This window comes from Pogona vitticeps, chromosome 6 (genome assembly GCF_051106095.1).
Source record: "Pogona vitticeps strain Pit_001003342236 chromosome 6, PviZW2.1, whole genome shotgun sequence".
Lineage (NCBI taxonomy): Eukaryota > Metazoa > Chordata > Lepidosauria > Squamata > Agamidae > Pogona > Pogona vitticeps.
Window position 1 is genome coordinate 57,428,703 of NC_135788.1, and position 20,847 is coordinate 57,449,549.

The window sequence follows — 20,847 nt, forward strand, 5'->3', positions numbered from 1 at the left end:
CAAATAAAAAAGGTGGGAGACAGCAAAACAGGCCAGTGCAAAAGGCTGAAAAACTCTCAGAACCACTGTCCATTATTTTCTTGAAATCATGGGAAACAGAGGAGGTTCCCGGTGAATGGAGGAGGCTAATGTTTTCCCAATCTTCAAAAAGGGCAAAAAAAGAGAAACCTGTGGAATACAGACCAGTTGGCTGGATATCAATCCCAGAGAAAATTCAGAAAGAGATTATAAAGCTGTCACTATGCAAACACTTAGAAAAGAAAGCAGTAATAACTAGAAGCCAACATGGATTTGTAAAGAACAAACAGATAATCTCACTGATAGACAGAGAGAATACCGTAGACATAGTATATCTTGACTTCAGCAAAGCTTTTGACAAAGTGTCCCGTGATATTCTAATTAGCAAATGAACTAGGTGTGGGCTGGATAGAACAACTGTTAGGTGGATACACAATTGGCTACAGAAATTTGGCGCGCGCAGGAGGGGCGAGGTTCGCGCCCTCCACTGGCGACGCGATTTTGCTTCTCCGATCCCGGAAGAAGCAAACAATGGGGCCACGTGATGTTGGAAGGGGCGGAGGCTATATAACAGGAGCCATCCCGGAGCTCAGTCTCTTTCACTTTTGGCAGGCAAAAGAGACGGACGGCTTGGTTGGATTGGAGGAGTGTGGATTAAACGGGTTTGGAGGAGTCTGCTGGTTGGGGGAGTTGGGGAAGGATCGTGAAGACAAGGGAGGCAAGCGGGAAGCGGGGAGGAAGGGCGAAGCAGCGCGCGTTGGGTGTTGCGCCGGCCGCACGCGCGGAGCTTCATCTTTTGGTACTAGGGAGCTCTTATTGCTACTGCTCCCCGCTTGTTTGTTGGGTGGTATTGGGGATACTGGATTTGGAGACAGGACGATTCGGAAGGGTATATAAATAAATAAATAAAAAATAATAAATAAATAAATAAAAGGGAGAAAATATAAAAAGGCATAAAAGTTTTTACTGAAAGGGAAGGGTTGCAAATTAGGGACTTGGGGTGGGGGTGGGGGTTACTGTGGGTGGCATTAGCCTGATTCCTCCCCCCCCCCCTTTTTAGGGTTGTTTGAATCTTGTGGTTTCCAATTCATTTGGGAAACAGGACAGGGCGGTGGTGGCAATTTAGAAACAGAAACCCAATTAACGGTGGCCATTTTAGGTGTTGGGGGTAGCTGCATGGTAACCCTTGTCCACCATTTTGTGGGTTGGTTTCGTTTTCATTTCATATACATAGATTAAAGAAATATATACATAAATAAAATAAAATTAGGATTACAGTAATAAAACAAATTTTAATTGGATATAGGGCTTAGGAAGGTCAAGGGGAATAGGGGTGGGGGTGTAGTGGGGAGGGTGGGGAACTAATTAGGTTGGGTAAAAAATAAATAAATAAATAAAAATAATAAAAAAAGAAAAGAAAAGGGGGGAAATTCATTAAAGATAGGAATTAGCTTGAACAAGTAAATAACAACAGCCTGGGTTAGGAAGATTAATTGATAGTTCAAGATTTGAATTGATAAGGGATTCAAATTGTGGGTAAATTGGTGTAAGGGGTTACAATTGGGAGAGCTAATTTAATTCATCAGTCACAATATAATTTATCCAAAATTATTCTGGTGGGTGGATGGGGTAGAGCACAACTGTGATTATATAGATTGGGTATACAGTGTTAGCAGTATTGAAATATTAATAAATACATGAACAAATAAGTAAATAAATATTCAAGAATAAAAAAGGGGGATTTAATTATAATTGATTAGTGGATTTGGAGTGAAGTGAGATAAGGCTCTTTGGGGATTTGGCACGTTGCTTGCCTGGCATAGGGTGAGATAGGCGTGTGGTTTTGAGGATGCCACCAAAAAAGGGAGGCGGAAACAAGAAGGGCAAAAGCCCGGTGAGAAAGCAGGTAGTTCCCCAGGTGTCCCCACCTCAGTCATCTTCTGATGAGGAATCCTGGGTCCTGCTAAAGGAATTGCAGGTCAAAGTGGCAGGCCTTGAGGCTAAAAGAGCAGAAAGGCACACTTCTAAGGGCAGTGAGACTACCCCACGACGCTCCGCTAGAGAAACTAAGGGACGACGTAGGGCAGAAATTAGAGCCATCACATTGGAACTAACAAAGCGTTTTGATGCCATTGAGTCTGAGCAGGGTCACGTGATTGACGGGTGAATGGTAGATGAAGGTTCTGATGCGGCCACTGTGGTGACTGGTGGGCGGAAGCACAGAAGGACAACGACAACAGATGGTCAGGATCCAGGAGAGGGAATGTCAGTCAGCCATGATCCCTATGATGAACCCTCCACAAGTAGGCAAGGGACTGCTGAAGCTTCAGGAATTACAAGGGCAATTTCAGGTGGGTATCAGGCTACACATAACACAGTTGTTCAATCACCACAGTGACCCTGGGCGGGAGGCCCGCAGCAACGGGGTACGGCACCAGTTGCGTATACAACACCTGATATGACATGGTCGGGGGGTTTTTGGCCCCCAGTAGGGCCGCAGTGGTTTGGATGGGGTATGCCGGGTTCAACTCCCATGCAATCAGTTTCGGCTGTTGAAGGTAAGAACGCAATACCACAGCAACACCCGTCAGTGCCCAATACGGGTTATAACACGGTCTCAATCACAGCTATTCCGTACACGGATTATAGTACGCCACTGGGAGATCACCTGACACCAGCGGTTAAGGAAAAAAATTGGCGAGGAGATTACATTGACTTGCTTAACTGGGAATTTGAAGTAAAAGAGATTGATAAGGACGATGAAAAACTGAAAGAAAAGCATAGGCGTAAAAGGCCAGACAGGAATTGGAACAATTGGGTCACGGGCTTTACCATATATGCAGGAGTTTTAGTAAAAATGCAACCTTGGAAGGCATCTGCCTTGTTCCAATACTTTGACATTATGCGTAGAGCAAAGGCTGAGTTTGAGGGACAGGCTTGGCTGAGGTACGATGAGGCTTTCAGGATGAGGAGCGCAATCAGGCCACAATTGCGATGGGATGAAACACATCCGGGGCTCTGGTTACAGCACATGTCACCAGCAAAAACGAGCTTAGGTGATCGATTTGATTGCGGGCACTTGAATATAAAGTACGCAGGTAACACCGGTACCCGCCAAAGGGCGGGGCAGGCGGTTCAACCCCGGCTGCCTTGCTATGAATTCAATAATAGAGGGTCCTGTGCCAAGGTCCCATGCAGGTTTCGGCACGAATGCCTCACATGTGGTGGAAAGCATGCGAAAATCAACTGTTTTAAAGCAGCAGCGCTGCAACAGAATAAACAAAAAACCAGAGGGCGGGGGTGGGGCTCCTGGAAAGGGGGCCCATGCCAATTAAACTTGACATACTACAGAGGGGTCTGGCAAGGTACCCCAATAGGGAGGACGCAGAATACTTGCGCTTAGGTTTTAAGTTGGGTTTTAGGATCCCAGCTCAGGGCATTAGAAAGGCGTTTTTGGCAAAGAATCTTAAGTCAACAAAAGGCATGGAAGGAATAGTATGGGAAAAGATTAATAAGGAGGTTAGAGAGGGTAGAGTTTTGGGACCTTTTAGTGAATCACCCTTGGATAACTTAAGGGTGTCGCCTCTGGGGATTGTTCCTAAAAAAGCCCCAGGAGAATTCAGGTTGATACATCATTTATCGTTTCTGGAAGGGGAGTCGGTAAATGATGCAATCCCAGAAGAATTGTGTTTGGTACGTTATACCTCTTTTGATGAGGCAGTTAGAATGATTAGGAATTGTGGAGTAGGTGCAGAATTAGTGAAGGCTGATGTGAAATCGGCCTTTAGGATTCTGCCTGTTCACCCGGCTGATTTCAATCTGTTGGGTTTTAAATTTGGGGGACAATATTATATCGATAGGGCCCTACCGATGGGGTGCTCGGTTTCATGTTCAGCTTTTGAAAAGTTCAGTACATTCATTGAATGGTGGATCCAGCAAAGGATGGGCTGTAGGTCTACAGCACACTATTTGGACGATTTTCTCTTCTGTGGAAAAGCTAATTCAGGACAATGCCTAGCGTTGTTGAATAATTTTAGGGAATTGTCAGCAGAGTTCGGTTTGCCATTAGCAGAGGAAAAGACGGAGGGGCCGGCGACGACCCTTACCTTTTTGGGGATTGAATTGGACACAGTGCATCAGGCTTCAAGGTTGCCATTGGACAAACTTGGGAATATTAGGAAGATGATACAAACGTTAGGGGGAAAGAAGAAGGTGACTTTAAAAGAACTACAAGAAGTGGTGGGACACTTGAACTTTGCATGCAAGGTAGTACCTCCGGGGAGAGCCTTTCTCAGGCGACTTTGCTGCGCCATGTCAGGGCTGAGGAAGCCATTTCATAAGACTAGGGTTACAAGGGGTATGCGTGAAGATTTGAAAGTGTGGGAGCAATTTTTGGATCAATTCAACGGGATTTCGTTTTGGAGCTCCGAAATTAGTTTAAAGGCAGATGTACAGGTGAACTCAGATGCCGCCGGCGCTCAGGGTTTTGGAATTTATTACCGTGGTAGGTGGTGCACAGGTACCTGGCCATCGGAATGGCATCAACAGGGTGTGATGAAGGATTTAACATTCTTAGAATTTTTTCCAATAGTAGGAGCCCTGTGGCTCTGGGCAAAAGAATGGGCTAATACGGTTGTCCGTTTCTGGTGTGATAATCAAGCTGTGGTATATATTATCAATTACTTGACGTCACGCTCAGAGCGGGTGATGGAGTTGGTTAGGGCATTTACGTTAAGGGCACTGCAGTTTAATGTTATGGTGCATGCCCGTCACGTTCCGGGCATTGATAACAGGATAGCCAACGCTCTTTCACGTCAACAGATCCAGCGTTTCAGGGAATTGGCACCGGAAGCCAGGGATCTGCCAGAAGTGCTTCCGGCAGAGGTCTGGCTGATTGGCGTGAGGAAGCCGTGAGAGCGATAGGTCTGGCACTTGCCCCACGAACACGCAAGAAATATGTAGCAGCAGGTACCGAGTTTTATGAATTTAGGAGAGAAACACAATTGGAGCAAACGTGGCCGGTGCCGGTAGAGCATATACAGCAATTTGCTGTTGCCATGCGTAGGAAAGGCTTGGCAACTGGCACTATTCAGGGTAAATTGGCCGCATTGGCTTTTACGCCAAGGGTTGAAGGATTTTTCAAGGGATTTTAGGATCAGGAAAATGTTAGAGGGTTGGTCCAAAGAAAAGGGAGGATCGCAGGATGACAGGACACCCATATCTCAGGTGCTCCTTGAGCGTTTGGGGGATCTGTGGGGGTTCTTGTGTAAGGATAGTTATGAAAAGGCGCTGTTCCGGGCTGCAGCTCTGGTAGCCTTTTTTGGGGCTATGCGTATTAGTGAATTAGTGGCTTTAGGGAAAGGGGACAAGTCTAGGAGGGCATTGCAATTTGAGGATGTTATATGCCAAGAGAGTCAGGTCAGGATTAGGATTAAGAAATCTAAAGTTGATCAACAGGGAGTAGGAAGACAGGTAATACTTGGGCAATGCAGTTCACAAAAAATATGTCCAGTCAGGGCAGTAAAGGAGTTTCTGAAAATTGGGGGGAGGGAGCGGGGTTATTTCTTTCAGCATATAGATGGATCGCCGCTCACGAAATATCAATTCTGGAAGCTTACTGACATGGCGCTGGAAAAAATAGGGGTGAGGAATATGAGGTTTGGTACGCATTCTTTCAGGATAGGGGCTGCTTCAACTGCGGCTGCGATGGGTTATAACATAGAGCAAATTAAGCAGTTGGGTCGGTGGTCATCCAATTGTTTTCACAAATATATCAGACAACTGCCTAACGTATAGGTAGGGGCTGTTCTTGTTTTTTCAGGTGTTTGGATGCCGAAAGTCCGGAGGAGCGTCAAGATTATTGGCCATAGCTACATCTATTGGGCGGCGTGTTATGCTGAAGCTTCGCATTGGGGAAGCGATTTGGGCCTGGGTGCTCAGGCAGCCATTTCTTGGAAGGGCATACGTGGTATGCAGTGGTTGCAACTAGGAAGATTGACCTCTTTTGGAAATACGCCGCCTGACGTTTTGGTGGTCCATTTAGGGGGCAATGATTTGCCCAGGGTGCCTGGAAAGGCATTAATATTAGATATGTTAAGGGAACTAAATAGGTTACATGCTTTATATCCCGCCTTGCGAATCGTCTGGTCGACGATTATACCGCGCTTAATTTGGCGGGGAGCTCAGAGCATTAACAAGGTAAACAAGGCACGGCGGCACGTAAATAGAGAAATTTGTAGAGGCATTAGTTATAACGGCCTCGGATCTGTGATTAATCATCGCAGAATCCAAATTTCTAAGTTGGAATATTTCCGGGAGGATGGCGTCCACTTGTCAGAGGCAGGTTTGGATGTATTCCTGGATGATTTGAGAGGGGGCCTGCTGGTTGAACTTGAGATGCTTGGTGGGCACATGGGACATAGCTGATGCTAGTCCTGCATTCGTTGGCGGGTAGTCTGGGAATAACTGGTTGTCTCGGTGGGTCCCCCCTTTTATAATTAATATAAAGCATACAGCGGGTCACTCCTTACGCCTCTGCTGATCGTGCGATCACAGGGACGGGGGGGCTGATGCGCTGGGCCACTTACGGACTGAAAGTCAACAATAGATGGCTCAAGGCCCGGGGTGTTTTGATTGAGGTCTCACAGGTTCCTACGGTCGTTAGACAGATGGAACCTGGGGGCCTGGGACTCGGCCATTGACGAATAAGGAATCTTTGGATGCCTGAGAGTTATTTACCCGCACTACCGCAGGCCCCCTCAAGTTTGGATTAATTTTATTGGTTGAATTCGAATTGGTTTTAATAAAGTGTGGCCCATAATTAAATCCAAAGAATTGTTGTCTTGCGTATTCATTTCGGGATTTGGGGAAGCATTATAGAAGGTAATTGTCTCACACACCCAGTTCCCCTGTATGTTTTTCTACACATCCAGGTTCCCTTTCAGGCATGACATGTACTTTTCACCCTTTTTCGCTGCCACCAGAGGATCTGTTCCTCTCTATACCAAATATGACTATTAGATCCGTGTTGTCCCATTATAATAATGTTTATTTATGTGTTTGTATGTAAATCATATACAGAAAATCATGGATGGTCTTTTATTCTTCATTCAATAAATGTTGCTTTGATTACATTTAAGTTTGCTTATGTAGATTCACTTTAATCAAGGTATTTATATATTCAAACATTTATTTATTTCTTAACCCGTTTAACTCTGTCCACTCTTAACCACATAAACTTTCCAAGACTTGTCCTATTCTTATCTCTTTCTCTATCTCTCTATTACTCTTCTCTCTAACACAACCATGGCCCTAACTGCCTAAACTAACTCTTCACTAGTTCTAACTGATTATAACTGTCTTTCTGTCCTTTTACTATCCTGGTTCCGCCCTCCTGTACTGTCATTGGTTATCACATCAGTGTTCTGTGATGGACAGGCTAGGTATTTGGACTGTCCGTCACAGTAATGATAAATGGCTCCTTCTCAAACTGGCTTGAAGTAACAAGTGGGGTATCCCAGAGCTTAGTCCCAAGCGCTGGGAGCTTTAATATTTTATTAATGGTCTGGATCAGGAGATACAGGGAATGCTAATCAAATTTGTGGATGACACAAAATTGAGTGGAATAGCTAATATCCTGGAAGACAGAAACAAAATTCAAAATGACCTTGATAGGATGGAGCACTGAACTGAAAACAACAGAATGAAATTCAACAGGGATAAGTGCAAAGTACTGCACCTAGGAAAAAGAAACCAAACACACAATTGGAAGATGAGGGATATCTGGCTCAGCAATACTACTAGTGAGAAGGATCTTGGGATTGTTGTAGATCACAAGCTGAATATGAGTCAACAGTGTGATATGGCTACAAAAAAGGCAAATGCTATTTTAGACTGCATTAATAGAAGTATAATCTCCAAATCCTGTGAGCTACTAGGTGCCCTGTATTCAACATTGGTTAGGCCTCATCTTGTGTCCTGTGTCTAGTTCTGGACACCACATTTCAAGAAGGATCGTGACAAACTGGAAAATGTTCCCAGGAGGGCAACAAGAATGATCAGGGTGCTAGAAATGAAGTCCTATGAGGAAAGAGTGAAAGAAGTGGCCATGTTAAGCCTTGAGAAAAGAAGACTGGGGGGGGGGGAAGATATGATAACACTCTTCAAATACCTGAAAGGCTGTCATACAGAGGAGGGGCAGGATCTGTTCTCAATCATTCCTAAGTGCAGGACACACAACAATGGGCTCAAGTTACAGGAAGCTAGATTTCGGTTGAATATCAGGAAAATTTCCTAACTGTTAGAGCAGTACAGCAAGGGAATCAGTTACCCCAAGAGGTGGTGAGTGCTCCAACACTGAAGGCATTCAAGAGAAATTTAGACAACCACCTGGCAGATATCCTTTGATATGTATTCCTGCACTGAACAAGGAGTTGGACTCAATGGCTTTATAGGCCCCTTCCAACTGCATAATTCTCTGATTCTATGATGGAGCTTTCTATGGAGATGCCAGGAACCGAAAGTGTCACCTAAATTTGTTAATGCAGTAGTTCACAGCTAAGGCATGTCTGACAGTTGACTAGCTAACCTTTGTGTAAAAACCTTAAGAGCAAAAGAGTTGTTCACCTGCCAGGATAGTCTATTCTACTGTCGAGCAACTCTTACCATCAGGAAATTCTTCCATAAGATACTTTTTAAAGTATCTGAATGTATTGGTTTTTCTTTCCTTAATCCAGACACTGCATTTTTTTCTGTTGATGAAGCCTGGAATTGCATGAGTTTTTTCTGATCCTGACCCACGATTAGATCTTTTCCACACAAACTATTATCATCCTCAATGTGATAAAGAATTTTTGAGAGAAGCAGGTCAATCTTGAAAAACGATTTCACTAGTATGGCAAAGATAACCTGGAATATTTTATATTCCAAGTGGAATATGTTCAGTCTTAAAGCTAGCCACATTGACAATCAATTCTGATTTGTTTTAATTTTTGCAAACAAATATAGTGAATTTTCTGAATGGTATTATACATGCAACTACCATAAACAAATGACTTATAAAGAGCAGAAGTTTTTTTTTTTTGGTATATTGAAGATGCATAATATATAAACAATATGTATCAAAACATGCTATTTTACTGTCCTGAGACATACAGTGCTTTAGAAAGATTTTTCACCTCATCATATGGAGCATTCAAAAAGCTCAATTTTATATCATGAATACAAATTCTGCAATCTGATTTATACATGACTGTGAGCACTATTTGTTGGGGTGGATAGATGTCAGTTTGCTTTCCCTTCACTCATTCAGTCAATCAGTTTCATGTTATTCCTGCGGAATTGTTGAAGAAAATAAAGTTCTTTTTAAAATGAACCATAGAAAACTCTCACCTGTCTCTCCATATATTCTGCCTTTCTTTCATCATGAAAATCAAGGTGTGAACACAAGGTTCCAGAGTGTTTCCCATCCCTACATAAATCATGCCCAAACGTTGCCTGAAAGGCATTCTATATGCAGCACTCCAGCAAGGTTAAATCATTTGTTGCATGAACTGGTGCATGTACATGCAATGTCAGCACATACTATTGGCAATCCAGGTGGGTGAGATGGTACACTTCATGCACATGGGGTGTTGTACAATACAGGTGCAGTTAAAGATGACAGTGCACATAAAAAGTCCTTCTATGAATGAGTGATTTACCCATGTAGGTTTCATGCATAAATGAGACTGGAAACAGTGGGATTCTCTTCAATAAAAAGGCAGAAAATCTCTTAATGTGTCTGCAGAGAAAGAAAGGTCATTGTGGTGGCAGAACTAGCAAGTATCGCAGAGTTCTTCTGAATAATATTTTTCCTGCTTATTAAAGAATGATTTTGCCTGCATATAATTTGCATTTGATCATCTCAAGAGGGAAGATAACAAGATCCATTTCACACAAAGCCTTAAGCATTCATTTCTAATTGGAACTTTTCCTATTAATTGCAGTTGGTGTCTCTGATTCACCAATAGACAGAGTATGAGTGTCTTTTGAACATAAACAAGTGTAATTGTAACTTTCTGTGGTTTATAATGGTCTTCTGTCTTCACTAGCCCTATATCAAAGGGCAAGGGATGTCTAAGCAGTGGATGTAGTTAAAAACTTATGTTTGTTCACATGCAAATCAATTTTACAGCAAGCACTTTTATTAATTTTTCTGTTGCGTTGCCCTAATCAATACAATTTCTTTTAAAAAATAGCATGAGCAGTACATTGCAATCTTTATCTTTTGTTTGCTATTTTTTTTGTAATCTACTTACTACCCTCTAATTCATGCTCTTTAAATCTAACTATATCTGGGTTAATAAGAGAGCAGCAAAAGGAATACCTACACAACATTTCCCTGTTCAGGAAAATGTCATGATTAATGCAAATGATCTGTATGTAAAATGATCAGAGTAATTTGCAAATAACCCAGCCCAAGGCCTGGTTGAGGATGGCAGAGAGAAAACTTTATAGATCTTCCATGCTGAAACACATGTAAATACATGCCTTTGCATTGATCCCTCATCTCTTCATCTCTCTCTTCCCTTGTACAACTTGTCTACATTTAGATGCAAGCCCTTTGGGAGCCTGAATTTCATTTATAATTCCCTGTTAGGCACAATGTATATTTATTGTACTATATGCATTAATAAAAATATCAATAGCAAAAATTGAAAATAGTAACCAATAGTATTATTGTAAAAAATCTGATAGTAAAAAGGTGATAGTAAAAAAAAATCTGATTTCTAGTTCTTTGAATAGCTGAAAGACAATAGCAAACATAAATGCTGTTTTCTTGTATGTCACTAGATGCCATCTCTACAAATAAAAATAAATACGATTAAATTCAGCCAACGACTGATGGAATTTAACTCAGAACTCATGATGGGAATGATGATCTTCATCATTATATCATTTCCCAACCTTGCAGATGGCCTGCAAGTGTTGAAAATGGGTGGAATGCTCCTGCAGTTAGACTGTTGGTCCGTCCTAGCAAAGCAACTGCAATGTTCTTCTGCTAACCTATTATTTGAATATTACGTTCATACAAGACATTCCACTGAATGGTGCTGAGGCTTCGATAGAACTGACATAACATTAAAAGCAAACACACAAGTAGGTCTAAATAATCTTTCAAATATTATAATTTTTTTCTTTAAAGTCCAATAATTTTGTGTGTCATAATTTCCTCTATCTTGGAGCTCATTGCTTCCCCTCTATGACTCAAGCATTCTGCTTGCTACTTCTGCTTTCACAGTAATGTGAAACCACAGTTATTGTTCAGATTTTGTACTTTTCCATATCATAGAATAATTGAGTTGGAAGGGGTCCATAAGGCCATCAAGTCCAACGCCCTGCTCAATGCAGGAATCCAAATCAAAGCAGATCTGACAGACAGTCCAATTTTCTCTTCATCACCTCTAGCACTGGAGCATTCTTCACCTCCCAAGATATTTGGTTTCAGTGTCATGCTGCTCCAACAGTTAAGACATTTTTCCTGACATTCAGACAAAATCTGGCTTCCTGTAATTTGAGCCCATTGTTGTGTATCCTGCACTCTGGGATGAACAAGAACACATCCTGCCCTCCTCTGTATGACAGCATTTCAAATATTTGAAAACTGCTATCATGTTTCCCCTCAAGGAGACAAGGCAAAACATGTTGAGTTCTTTCAGTCTTTCCTCATAAGGCTTGGTTTCCAGTCCCTTGATCATCCTTGTTACCCTCCTCCGAGCTTGCTCCAGTTTTTTGGCATCCTTTTTGAAATGTGATGTCCAGAACCTGTAACTGTGCATTTGTGTATTTCCCACCCCCCGGTGTAGAAATCCCTGTTAAATTTCATTCTGTTGTTTTCAGTCCAGTGCTCAAGCCTATCAAGACATTTTCTAATTTTGTTCCTGTTTTCCAAGGTACTAGCTATTCTACCCAATTTTGTGTCATCTGCAAATTTGATAAGTTTCCCCTGCACTCCCTCATCCAAGTCATTCATAAAAATGTTGAAGAGCCCTGGGCCCAGGACCGAGCCTTGTGGTACCCCACTTGTTACCTTCTCCCACTTTGAGAAGGAGTCATTGATATGCACTATCTGTGTACAATTCCATAATCAACTGTGTATTCACCTTTTTTGTTGCTTTCAGCAGCTCATTCTCAGATTTTGCCACCCTAATGCCAATCACCACAGTTCTTTACTACTTTTCTGTACTTTTCCTCTCTTCCTTTGTAGTGTGGCCTTCCTTCCACTTCCTATATGTGTCCTTGTTTGTTTTTAAGTCCTTTATGACCTTTCTGTGAGTCCACATTGGCCTTTTTTTTTTTTTTTTTTTTGGCTGTCACCCATCTTTTTTCCATTTTGGAATTGTTTTTAGTGGTGCCTTTAGAATTTCCTTTTTTAGAAACTCCTGCCCATCTTGGACTCTTTTTCTGTTAGAATTTTCTGCCATGGAATCTTACCTATCATTGTTAGTTACTTAAAATTGGTATTCCTGAAGTCCAGTGTATATGTGCAGCTACACTCTGCTTTTACATCTTTTGAAATCACAAACTCAAGTAGAACATAGTCATTTTCCCCCAGAGTTCCTCTTGCTGCCACTCCTTCCACCAAATCATCTCTGTAAGTTAGGATTAAGTCCAGGATAGCTGTTTTTCTCTCTCTACTTTATGTAGAAGAAAATTATCAGCCACACAAGCAAGGAATTTCTTGGAAGGTCCATATTTGGCAGAATTTGTCTCCCAACAGATATCAGGACAACTGAAGTCTCCAACCACTATGTTGTGTTTCTTTCAAATCCTTGCAATTTGTTTTTCAAAAATTTCATCTGCATTTTCTTCTTGATAGGGCAAGTGGGTAATAGACTCTAACTACCATGGTTCTTTTGTTTTTCATCCCAATTATATTAATCCAAATAGTCTTCTGTTGGACAACTAATCTCATCTTCCTGTATTTCTATGCAGAAGCATGTGTTTTTTGACATATAGTGCTACTCTACCTCCATTTCTGTTCTTTCTGTTCTTTGTGAACAATGTATATCCTTCAATTGCTGTATTCCAATAATGGGCACCATCCCACCAAGTTTCAGTTGTCCCTGTCAAGTCATATTTGCCATTCTAAACTAGGATTTCCCATTTGTTAAATTTTCCCCCCATACTCCTGGCATTTATGTATAGACATTGGAGATTGTATGATTTGCAGCCTGTATTATTCCTTCATATTTTTTTGGAAATTATTATTGTGTCCCATTAGAGGTGCTTGATCTGTTCCTCTTTTTTGTACATAAGCCTTCATCTAGCTCTACCTCTGAGCTTGTGTCTCCCTCCCCCTTCCAATTCACTTTAAAGCTCTCCTGATGAAGTTCTTCTTGCTGTTATGAAACAAATTCTTCCCAGCTCTTGTAAGGTGCAAACCACCACTTGCTGGCAGTCTATCTTCCAGAAAGCTGAGTTCATGGTCCCAAAATCCAAATCCCTCACATAGGCACCAATGTAGCCAAAGTATTCACCCAAAGTTTTTTCTTTTCCCTTTCTATTCTGCATACTGGTAGGAGACTATCTGTGCCCCAAAGTCCTTGTGTTTCCTTCTGAAAGTGTCAAAGTCTCACATGATTTCTCCATACCTCTTCTTGACTGTCATTCACATCCACATGGAGGAGAAGAAAGGGATATATATGTGTGGGTTTTATGAGTGATGGCAGTCCTTCCATCACTTCCTAATCTGTTCTCCAGGGAAATAGCATACCTTGTGGGTCAGTGGATCATCCTGTCATACTTCAGTTTCAATCCAACTCTGTAGGGAGTCTTCTACTACAACTACTCATCTCTTCTTTTTGCAGGTTGTAAGTGATAGTGTTTTGCTGAGCTTCAGCCTTTTTCATGTTCTCCTGTGGGGTCTTCTGTATGTCTCCCCCTGAATGCTGTCTGGCAGATTCCTCTTCAAGAATCTGAAAACAGTTTTGCCATTCCACTGATGAAGAATGTCTTCTCTTTCTTTTGCTCCTAACTGTGACACTTTTCCATGGTTCTTCCTGCACTATATTTGTTCTATCATCAGCATTCTCGTCCACTGCTTTGTCTTGCTGCTTTTTCACCTCCAGTGCCCCTCATGACTGCTGCTGCTGAAGAGTTCTATCTATGTACTCTTCATTCTTTTTCTTATAGCCTTAAGCCTGGGTACTCTCTCCTCCAATTGTTTCATTTTTCTTTCAATGGTACCAGTTTGCACTTGCTGCACATGTATGCTTTGGTGTTCTCTGGCACCAAGATGAACATTGCACACACCTTGCAGATCACCACCAATGAAGCATCTCTTCCCTCCATAACCCCTGTTACCTTCTGGCTTTCCTTTGTTTGTCTGTGTGCCCTTTGTCTTGTCGGCCTTAAAGGTTACTGGGAAAGTCTACTAATATACTGTATAATTAATTATAGAAGCCAAATTAAAAAGAAAAAAATTAGGACCCTTCCCCTTGGCCTTCCCCCCTGAACTCACTCATCAAACTCCTGTTTGTGCTGCCTGTTTGCTCACTTGTGGGGGGTCTGTCTCAGTTTTATCTCTCCACTCTGCTCTGTTAGGACTCAGCAAACAGAAAGAAAGGGAGTCAGGCCCTTATATTTTCCTTTATGGAATTTCCAATTAAAGAAATTCTCACCCATCTTGGACTCATTTTCCTGTTAGGATTTCCTGCCATGGGACCTTATCTATCATTGTTCTGAATTTATTAAAATTGGCTTTCCCCAAATCCAATGTATATTTCTGGCTACACTTTGTTTTTGTTTCTTTTGAAATCAAGAACTCAATTAAAACATTGTCACTTTCCCCCAGAATTCCTCTTGTTTCCACTCCTTCCACCAGGTCATCTCTATTGGTAAGGTCAAGTCCTGCAACCATATTTTGCAGTTCTGTTCCCTTGTTCCAAAATATTCTACCAAATTGCATGCAAAATGTTTATTTTAGAATAATTATTTGCAGATGCATATTTGAAGAGGAAGGGAAATAAAAGATGATGAAAGTTCTCCTTCAACTTGTCAGTCCATAAGATCTATTCAAGAACTGACTATATATTTGTATCCAAAGATTTGTTAGCAAGGATAAATAACATAGATATTAATGTTATACAAATATCAGATCATGCTAAAGTCAATATGGAATTTTCTATTAAATGTGATTACAGAGAAATAAAAAGATGTAAAATTGATGCAAACATTTATCATCTTAAATATATAATGGATACTTTTCAATAAAATAAAATAAACAATGGAAGAGACCCGGATGATGAATGAAGAAGGGGGAAGGAAAACTAAGATAATATGGGATGCTATGAAAGTAGTAGCCACAGAAAAAAGAGAGAAAATATTTTTATTGAAATGCTTTTATTATGCTTTTATTGTGTTATTTCTTAGTGTAATTTGTTCTAGCAGTTCTTATATTTTGTTTGGTTGTTATTATTTTTGTTTTTTATGTTATTGTTTTATTATTGTTTTTGTAAACTGCCCAGAGTAGCCTTGGTAGCCAGATGAGCAGTATAAAAATCAATCAATCAATCAATCAATCAATCAATCAATCAATCAATCAATCAATCAATCAATCAATCAATCAATCAATCAATCAATCAATCAATCAATCAATCAATCAATCAATCAATCAGACAGACAGACAGACAGACAGACAGACAGACAGACAGACAGACAGACAGACAGACAGACAGACAGATAGATAGATAGATAGATAGATAGATAGATAGATAGATAGATAGATAGATAGATAGATAGATAGATAGATAGATAGATAGATAGATAGATAGATAGATAGATAGATAGAACGAACAATGGAAAATAGAAAGGGAACAGTAATATATAAAATGTTAATATAGGCAGAATACGAAAGAGATATATGGCAAGAATATGTGAATGAGGAAATTAAAAGGGAAGATTGGAGTAAAATGTGGAATAAATGAATAATGGTAAATATGTCTGTAAGAGTGAAAGAAAACTGTTATAAAGTAGTGTGGAGATGGTATGTACCATTGGTAAAGTTAAATGTAAAAAATAAAAACATGTCTTCTTTATGCTGGAGATATAAAAAAGAAAAGGGGACATATATACACATGTGGTGGCTGTTTGAAATAAGGAAGGAAAAAGGGACAATAATTTTTATGGAGATATGAGAAATAATTGGTGTGAATATACAAATGTCCCCAATTATTGCTTTATTGAATGTGGTTAATAATAATCAATTGAAGAGAGAAGAAAAGGAATTAATTATTATATTGCTGATGCTGGTAAGCTTAATTTCACAAAAAGTTGGAAAAGTAATAATCAAATTAGTATGGAGGAATGGTATAGAGAAATGTGGAATGTGGCAATTAATGATAAATTAACCTGTGATATTAAGATTAGAAAAAGAATGATGAAATGTAATTATTTTAAAGAAATATGGAATTTGCTTTCAGTACATGTGTTTCAGAAAGGGAAGGGGTATATATCAGAAGAATCAGTGTTTTACTGGAGAGAAATTTGGTGGTTTGAAATATAAGAAGGAAGAACATGAAACTATTCCCAAGTAGGGGTGGGTCGCACAGAGCTGAGAAGTGGGGTTGTGGTATGTTATAAGCAGATATATGGTAGTGTTCTGTAAAACTGTAGTTTTTGTATATGTGTTTTAATAAAAAAATTAAAAAGAAGTAATACATGTAAAACCCTAAAAATATCCTATACTCTGAATCTCAAATGTATATAGCTAAAATCTGACAAAATAAAATATATGTTTTCTTTCTAAACACAAGCAACTTCTTTGAAAACTCCTGTCCTCCTTTGAAACTCCTAACTTGGTTTCAAATAACATAGTATCTCCTTAGCAAACTGAAATTTGTTACATTTGTTCCTTGCACAATTTGGTGTTTTCAGATCACCACACCCACTTTCAAGGGAGGATGGAAAGATGCAAAATATGCTATAATGCCACATTTTCCGTTATCAGAATGAAAATATTTGTATATGTTCAGGACACAGTCCCATATATCAAGTTGCACAGCTGCTGGTAGCCTTTCCTATTCCTACAGGCTACCGCAAAGAATAGGGTTCAGCAACTTCATTGTGTTCAGGGACTATTTTGCCTTCCCTGAATTCCCTCAGGTGGTAACCTTCATTTCTCTTCAACTTCCTCTTGGCAGAGGAAAAAAGGTTCAGCATAAAATTGCCCAGTTGTTCCTAAAAGAATTTGAAAAATTCCTCCCATCAGCATATTTCAGGTTTAAAACAAACTTTTGGGGGGGGGGAATGGAAGCCTTTATAAAAGGCTATTTGGGTCCTAAAACAAGCCTTCCTACTCCCCTCCCTTGTAGCCTTTACACAATTGTGTGACTTGAGATTTGGGAAAATGCATCAGGTCATTTCCATACTAAAGCAATTATGGGGGCATGAAGGCTGACGAGTTTGCAGTGCTTACCCAGGTCCCACCATGTTGCCTGTAAGCCATACTTTTCTCACCCCAAAACATGGAAAGAAATGTGTTCCAATGTATTCGCGAAGGCTTTCATGGCCGGGATCTAATAGTTGTTGTGGGTTTTTCGGGCTCTTTGGCCGTGTTCTGAAGGTTGTTCTTCCTAACATTTCACCAGTCTCTGTGGCTGGCATCTTCAGAGGACAGCACTCTGTGCTCTTAGCAGAGTGATGTCCTCTGAAGATGCCGGCCACAGAGACTGGCCAAACGTTAGGAAGAACAACCTTCAGAACATGGCCAAAGAGCTCAAAAAACCCACAACAACCACTAAATGTGTTTCACCAAAATACCCAAGCATTAAACTCAAGCATTAAACTATGACATCCATCTATTCCATCCAAGCTCTGCTGGCTAGAGTTCTGTTACTGTGATTACATGTGAAGGAATCTAGATTGAAGAACATTAATGTAGAAAAACAGGAAATCAGGGGTTTATGCACTTTGTGACCCTCTTTTTCAATAACATTCAAAGCAGTCAGAGATGGTCCTGTTTTCAAAAGCACAGCACTCTTCCAGAGTATGTTTCTTACTTTAATTCACTGCATAGTGGGCATGATGCTGTTCCCTCCCTGGTGAGTCACTGAAGAGTTATTATGATGAATCCCTTAATTCTCAGCATCAGAGACTAGGGATCATGCTTTCAGACTGGGGGATGTGGCTTCTGCTTAAATTAATTATCTCTTTCTAAAGACCAACCATTCTCCTTTGTGCAAAAATAAGATGGCAGAAGCAAAGATTTTTAGACATATCTTATAATTCATACAAGAGCAGAGAGAAAACATATGAATCAAAAAATACTTGTTTTTTCCACTATATTAAAATTCATGAGACACGAAATAAATTCTTTAGCAGCAACATAAAAGTAGACCAAAATGATATCACTATGGAAAAGGTTGTTAAATGTCGCTTAAGGAAATGGTTTCATATGCATATGTTCTTCTTGCTTGAGCTGGATTCATAAGCCTCTTTTTAATTTTTTTTTAAATGTACTTTAGCCTTGATTTAACCCTACAGCAAAACCTGGTGAATTGTTTTGGAAAACATTAAACACATACTGTTCACCTATCTAGGCTCCACTACAAAACAAGAATTTTTCAGGACAGTAGTAACCTATTTTTATCTTACCTGGGGTATTCAGCAGCCTTGACTGTTTACAGAAGTAGGAAATGAATTGCTCACAGTACTCAGCGCTACCAGTGATGGCAGAGATCTGATCCATGGTGGCATTGTAATTAAGTTGTAGCAAAGCATGCTTCTCAGGCCTGTTGCTTACCACAGAAGTTCGCTCTTGCAGGTCATGATTTACAATAGTCCATACTTTGTCTTCTGGGGAAAAAATAAAGAAGAGCAATATTTGCAGCTGTTTTTTCAAAAATTCTGCAGTTATAAGATGATGAATACTGTCAAAAGATTCGTGACTAGCCAGTTGCACAGGATGGGAGATATGTTCAGGAACTAGTACAGTGGTGCCTCGCATTACGATGTTAATTCGTTCCAGTGAAATCGCCGTAGAACGAAAACGGCGTAATGCGAAAATAAAAAGCCCATTGAAACCCCTTAAATGCATTCCAATGGACTGGAAACTCACTGTCCAGCGAAGATCCTCCATAGGGCAGCCATTTTCTGTGCCTGCGCAGTGAGGAATCCATCCCAGAAAACAGCGGGGAGCCATTTTATTTACCTGGTGGCCATTTTGAAACCACTGATCAGCTGTAGGAAAATCATTGTTTTGTGAAGAATTGGTTCCCAAATCAGGGAACTGATCATCGCAAAGTGAAAAACCCCTATTCAGACCATCGTTTTGCGATCGCTTTGTCATAATGTGGTTTCGTCGTAATGCGGGGCAATCGTAAAGCGGGGCACGAATGTACTATTGAATTTGTGGAACTGAAGGTTGTTAGGCTCTTCAGTCTCTGTCACAAAGCTCATCTGACTTTCTAACATATCATATTCCATATTTTTGTGGGGAAGCAGATTGGCCATGAAAAACTGCACTTTTAATATACATTTAGTAAAATATACATGTTAAATTTGCCCATTTTAAAAATGTATGCATTACATTTCCCATAGACTAAACACTAAAGCATACAAAAAAATGGTTACAGGTTTGGGAAATGTCACAAGAAATTGTTCAGCAAAAATTAAATTTAAACCTGAAATGTTGTTATTGAATATAAAGCTTTATCACTGCTTAAAAAATAAAATATAGCCTACTGTATATATATACAGCAGCCAGGTTACTCTGGGCCAAAAATGAAAGAATGGAGATATACCAATAATGGAGGAACTAATAAGAAGCTACTGGATATTGCAGAACTAGATAGGCTTAGGCACACTCGCACCCCTTTGATCCTGAAGTCCTTTCATGGCTGCTTCAGGATCAAAGGGGTATGATCCTGCCGCCCTTTCACAGCTACGTTACCCTGTGGCTTCACAAAAGGCAGGGGAAGCAGCTGCCTTCTGTGTATGAAACGATCCTCAATTTTTTTTAAGTAAAAAGTATCATCTTATACACAGAAAAATATGGTATATAGTCATCAGTTTACAAATCACATTGCGACATAAACTTACAAAAGTCCATTTCCTTCCTGTTAATAGAGCATAGTCTTTAACACACATTTTTCATTCAGTTACCTTCAGGGTGGATCACAATATAGTGTGATAATAAAACACCAAATAAAACACTATATGTGTGTTTCTGTGTGTGTGTGTGTGTAGTCACTAGTCTTTTATCTGGTGCATGGGACCAAGGTGTGAACTTCTTTGGTTCTGTAAAGCATCACTATGTTCTTGTTCTCTCCTTTCATCAAATCTATGCCTGCATAATTAGACTTAATTAGTTCTTGAACTGCAACCCACCACTTTCTTGTTTTCACCTCTTTGCTCTCCCACTTCGGAATGATGAGGTAACACACAAAATAATGGAATAAATCAGGGCCACACTTTATTAATCAATGTAACAACAGAGAGAGGCCTGCTGTAGTGCAGAAAGGATATAACAAGGTCTCAACAGACCCCTATAGACAGCACAAGCCCAGCCAGCTATGTTCTGACCACCCCCAGGCCTCAACCCCCAATTTCCTTGGTGGCCTTTGACCTGGGAGTGGCCACAGCACATACCCCCCGCACGCTGTAATCCCTTGATCCGCAGCGCTGGGAGTTCAGATGAACTATACCTTGCTTGTGCTGTCACCAGGACTCACTGATCCAACTTCCTTCTGCACTACTCGCCACCGTGACCAACCTAGCAACCATCCTTTAACAGCCTCAATTTCCAATCAGTGTGGGATACGCAAAAAAATCCCTGCCACTTCCGGC

The 20,847-nt window shown here is 40.5% G+C and overlaps 1 protein-coding gene across 3 annotated transcripts in view; it reads right to left on the reverse strand.

Moving 5' to 3' along the window:
- CNTNAP2 (contactin associated protein 2) overlaps positions 1–20,847 on the reverse strand; it is a 2,051,986-nt gene that overhangs the window by 404,587 nt on the left and 1,626,552 nt on the right. For all 3 annotated transcript variants that reach the window (XM_073002555.2, XM_078377431.1, XM_078377432.1), the window contains exon 13: positions 18,655–18,855. In XM_073002555.2, the coding sequence (XP_072858656.2) occupies positions 18,655–18,855 (201 nt within the window). The remainder of the gene's footprint in view (positions 1–18,654; positions 18,856–20,847) is intronic.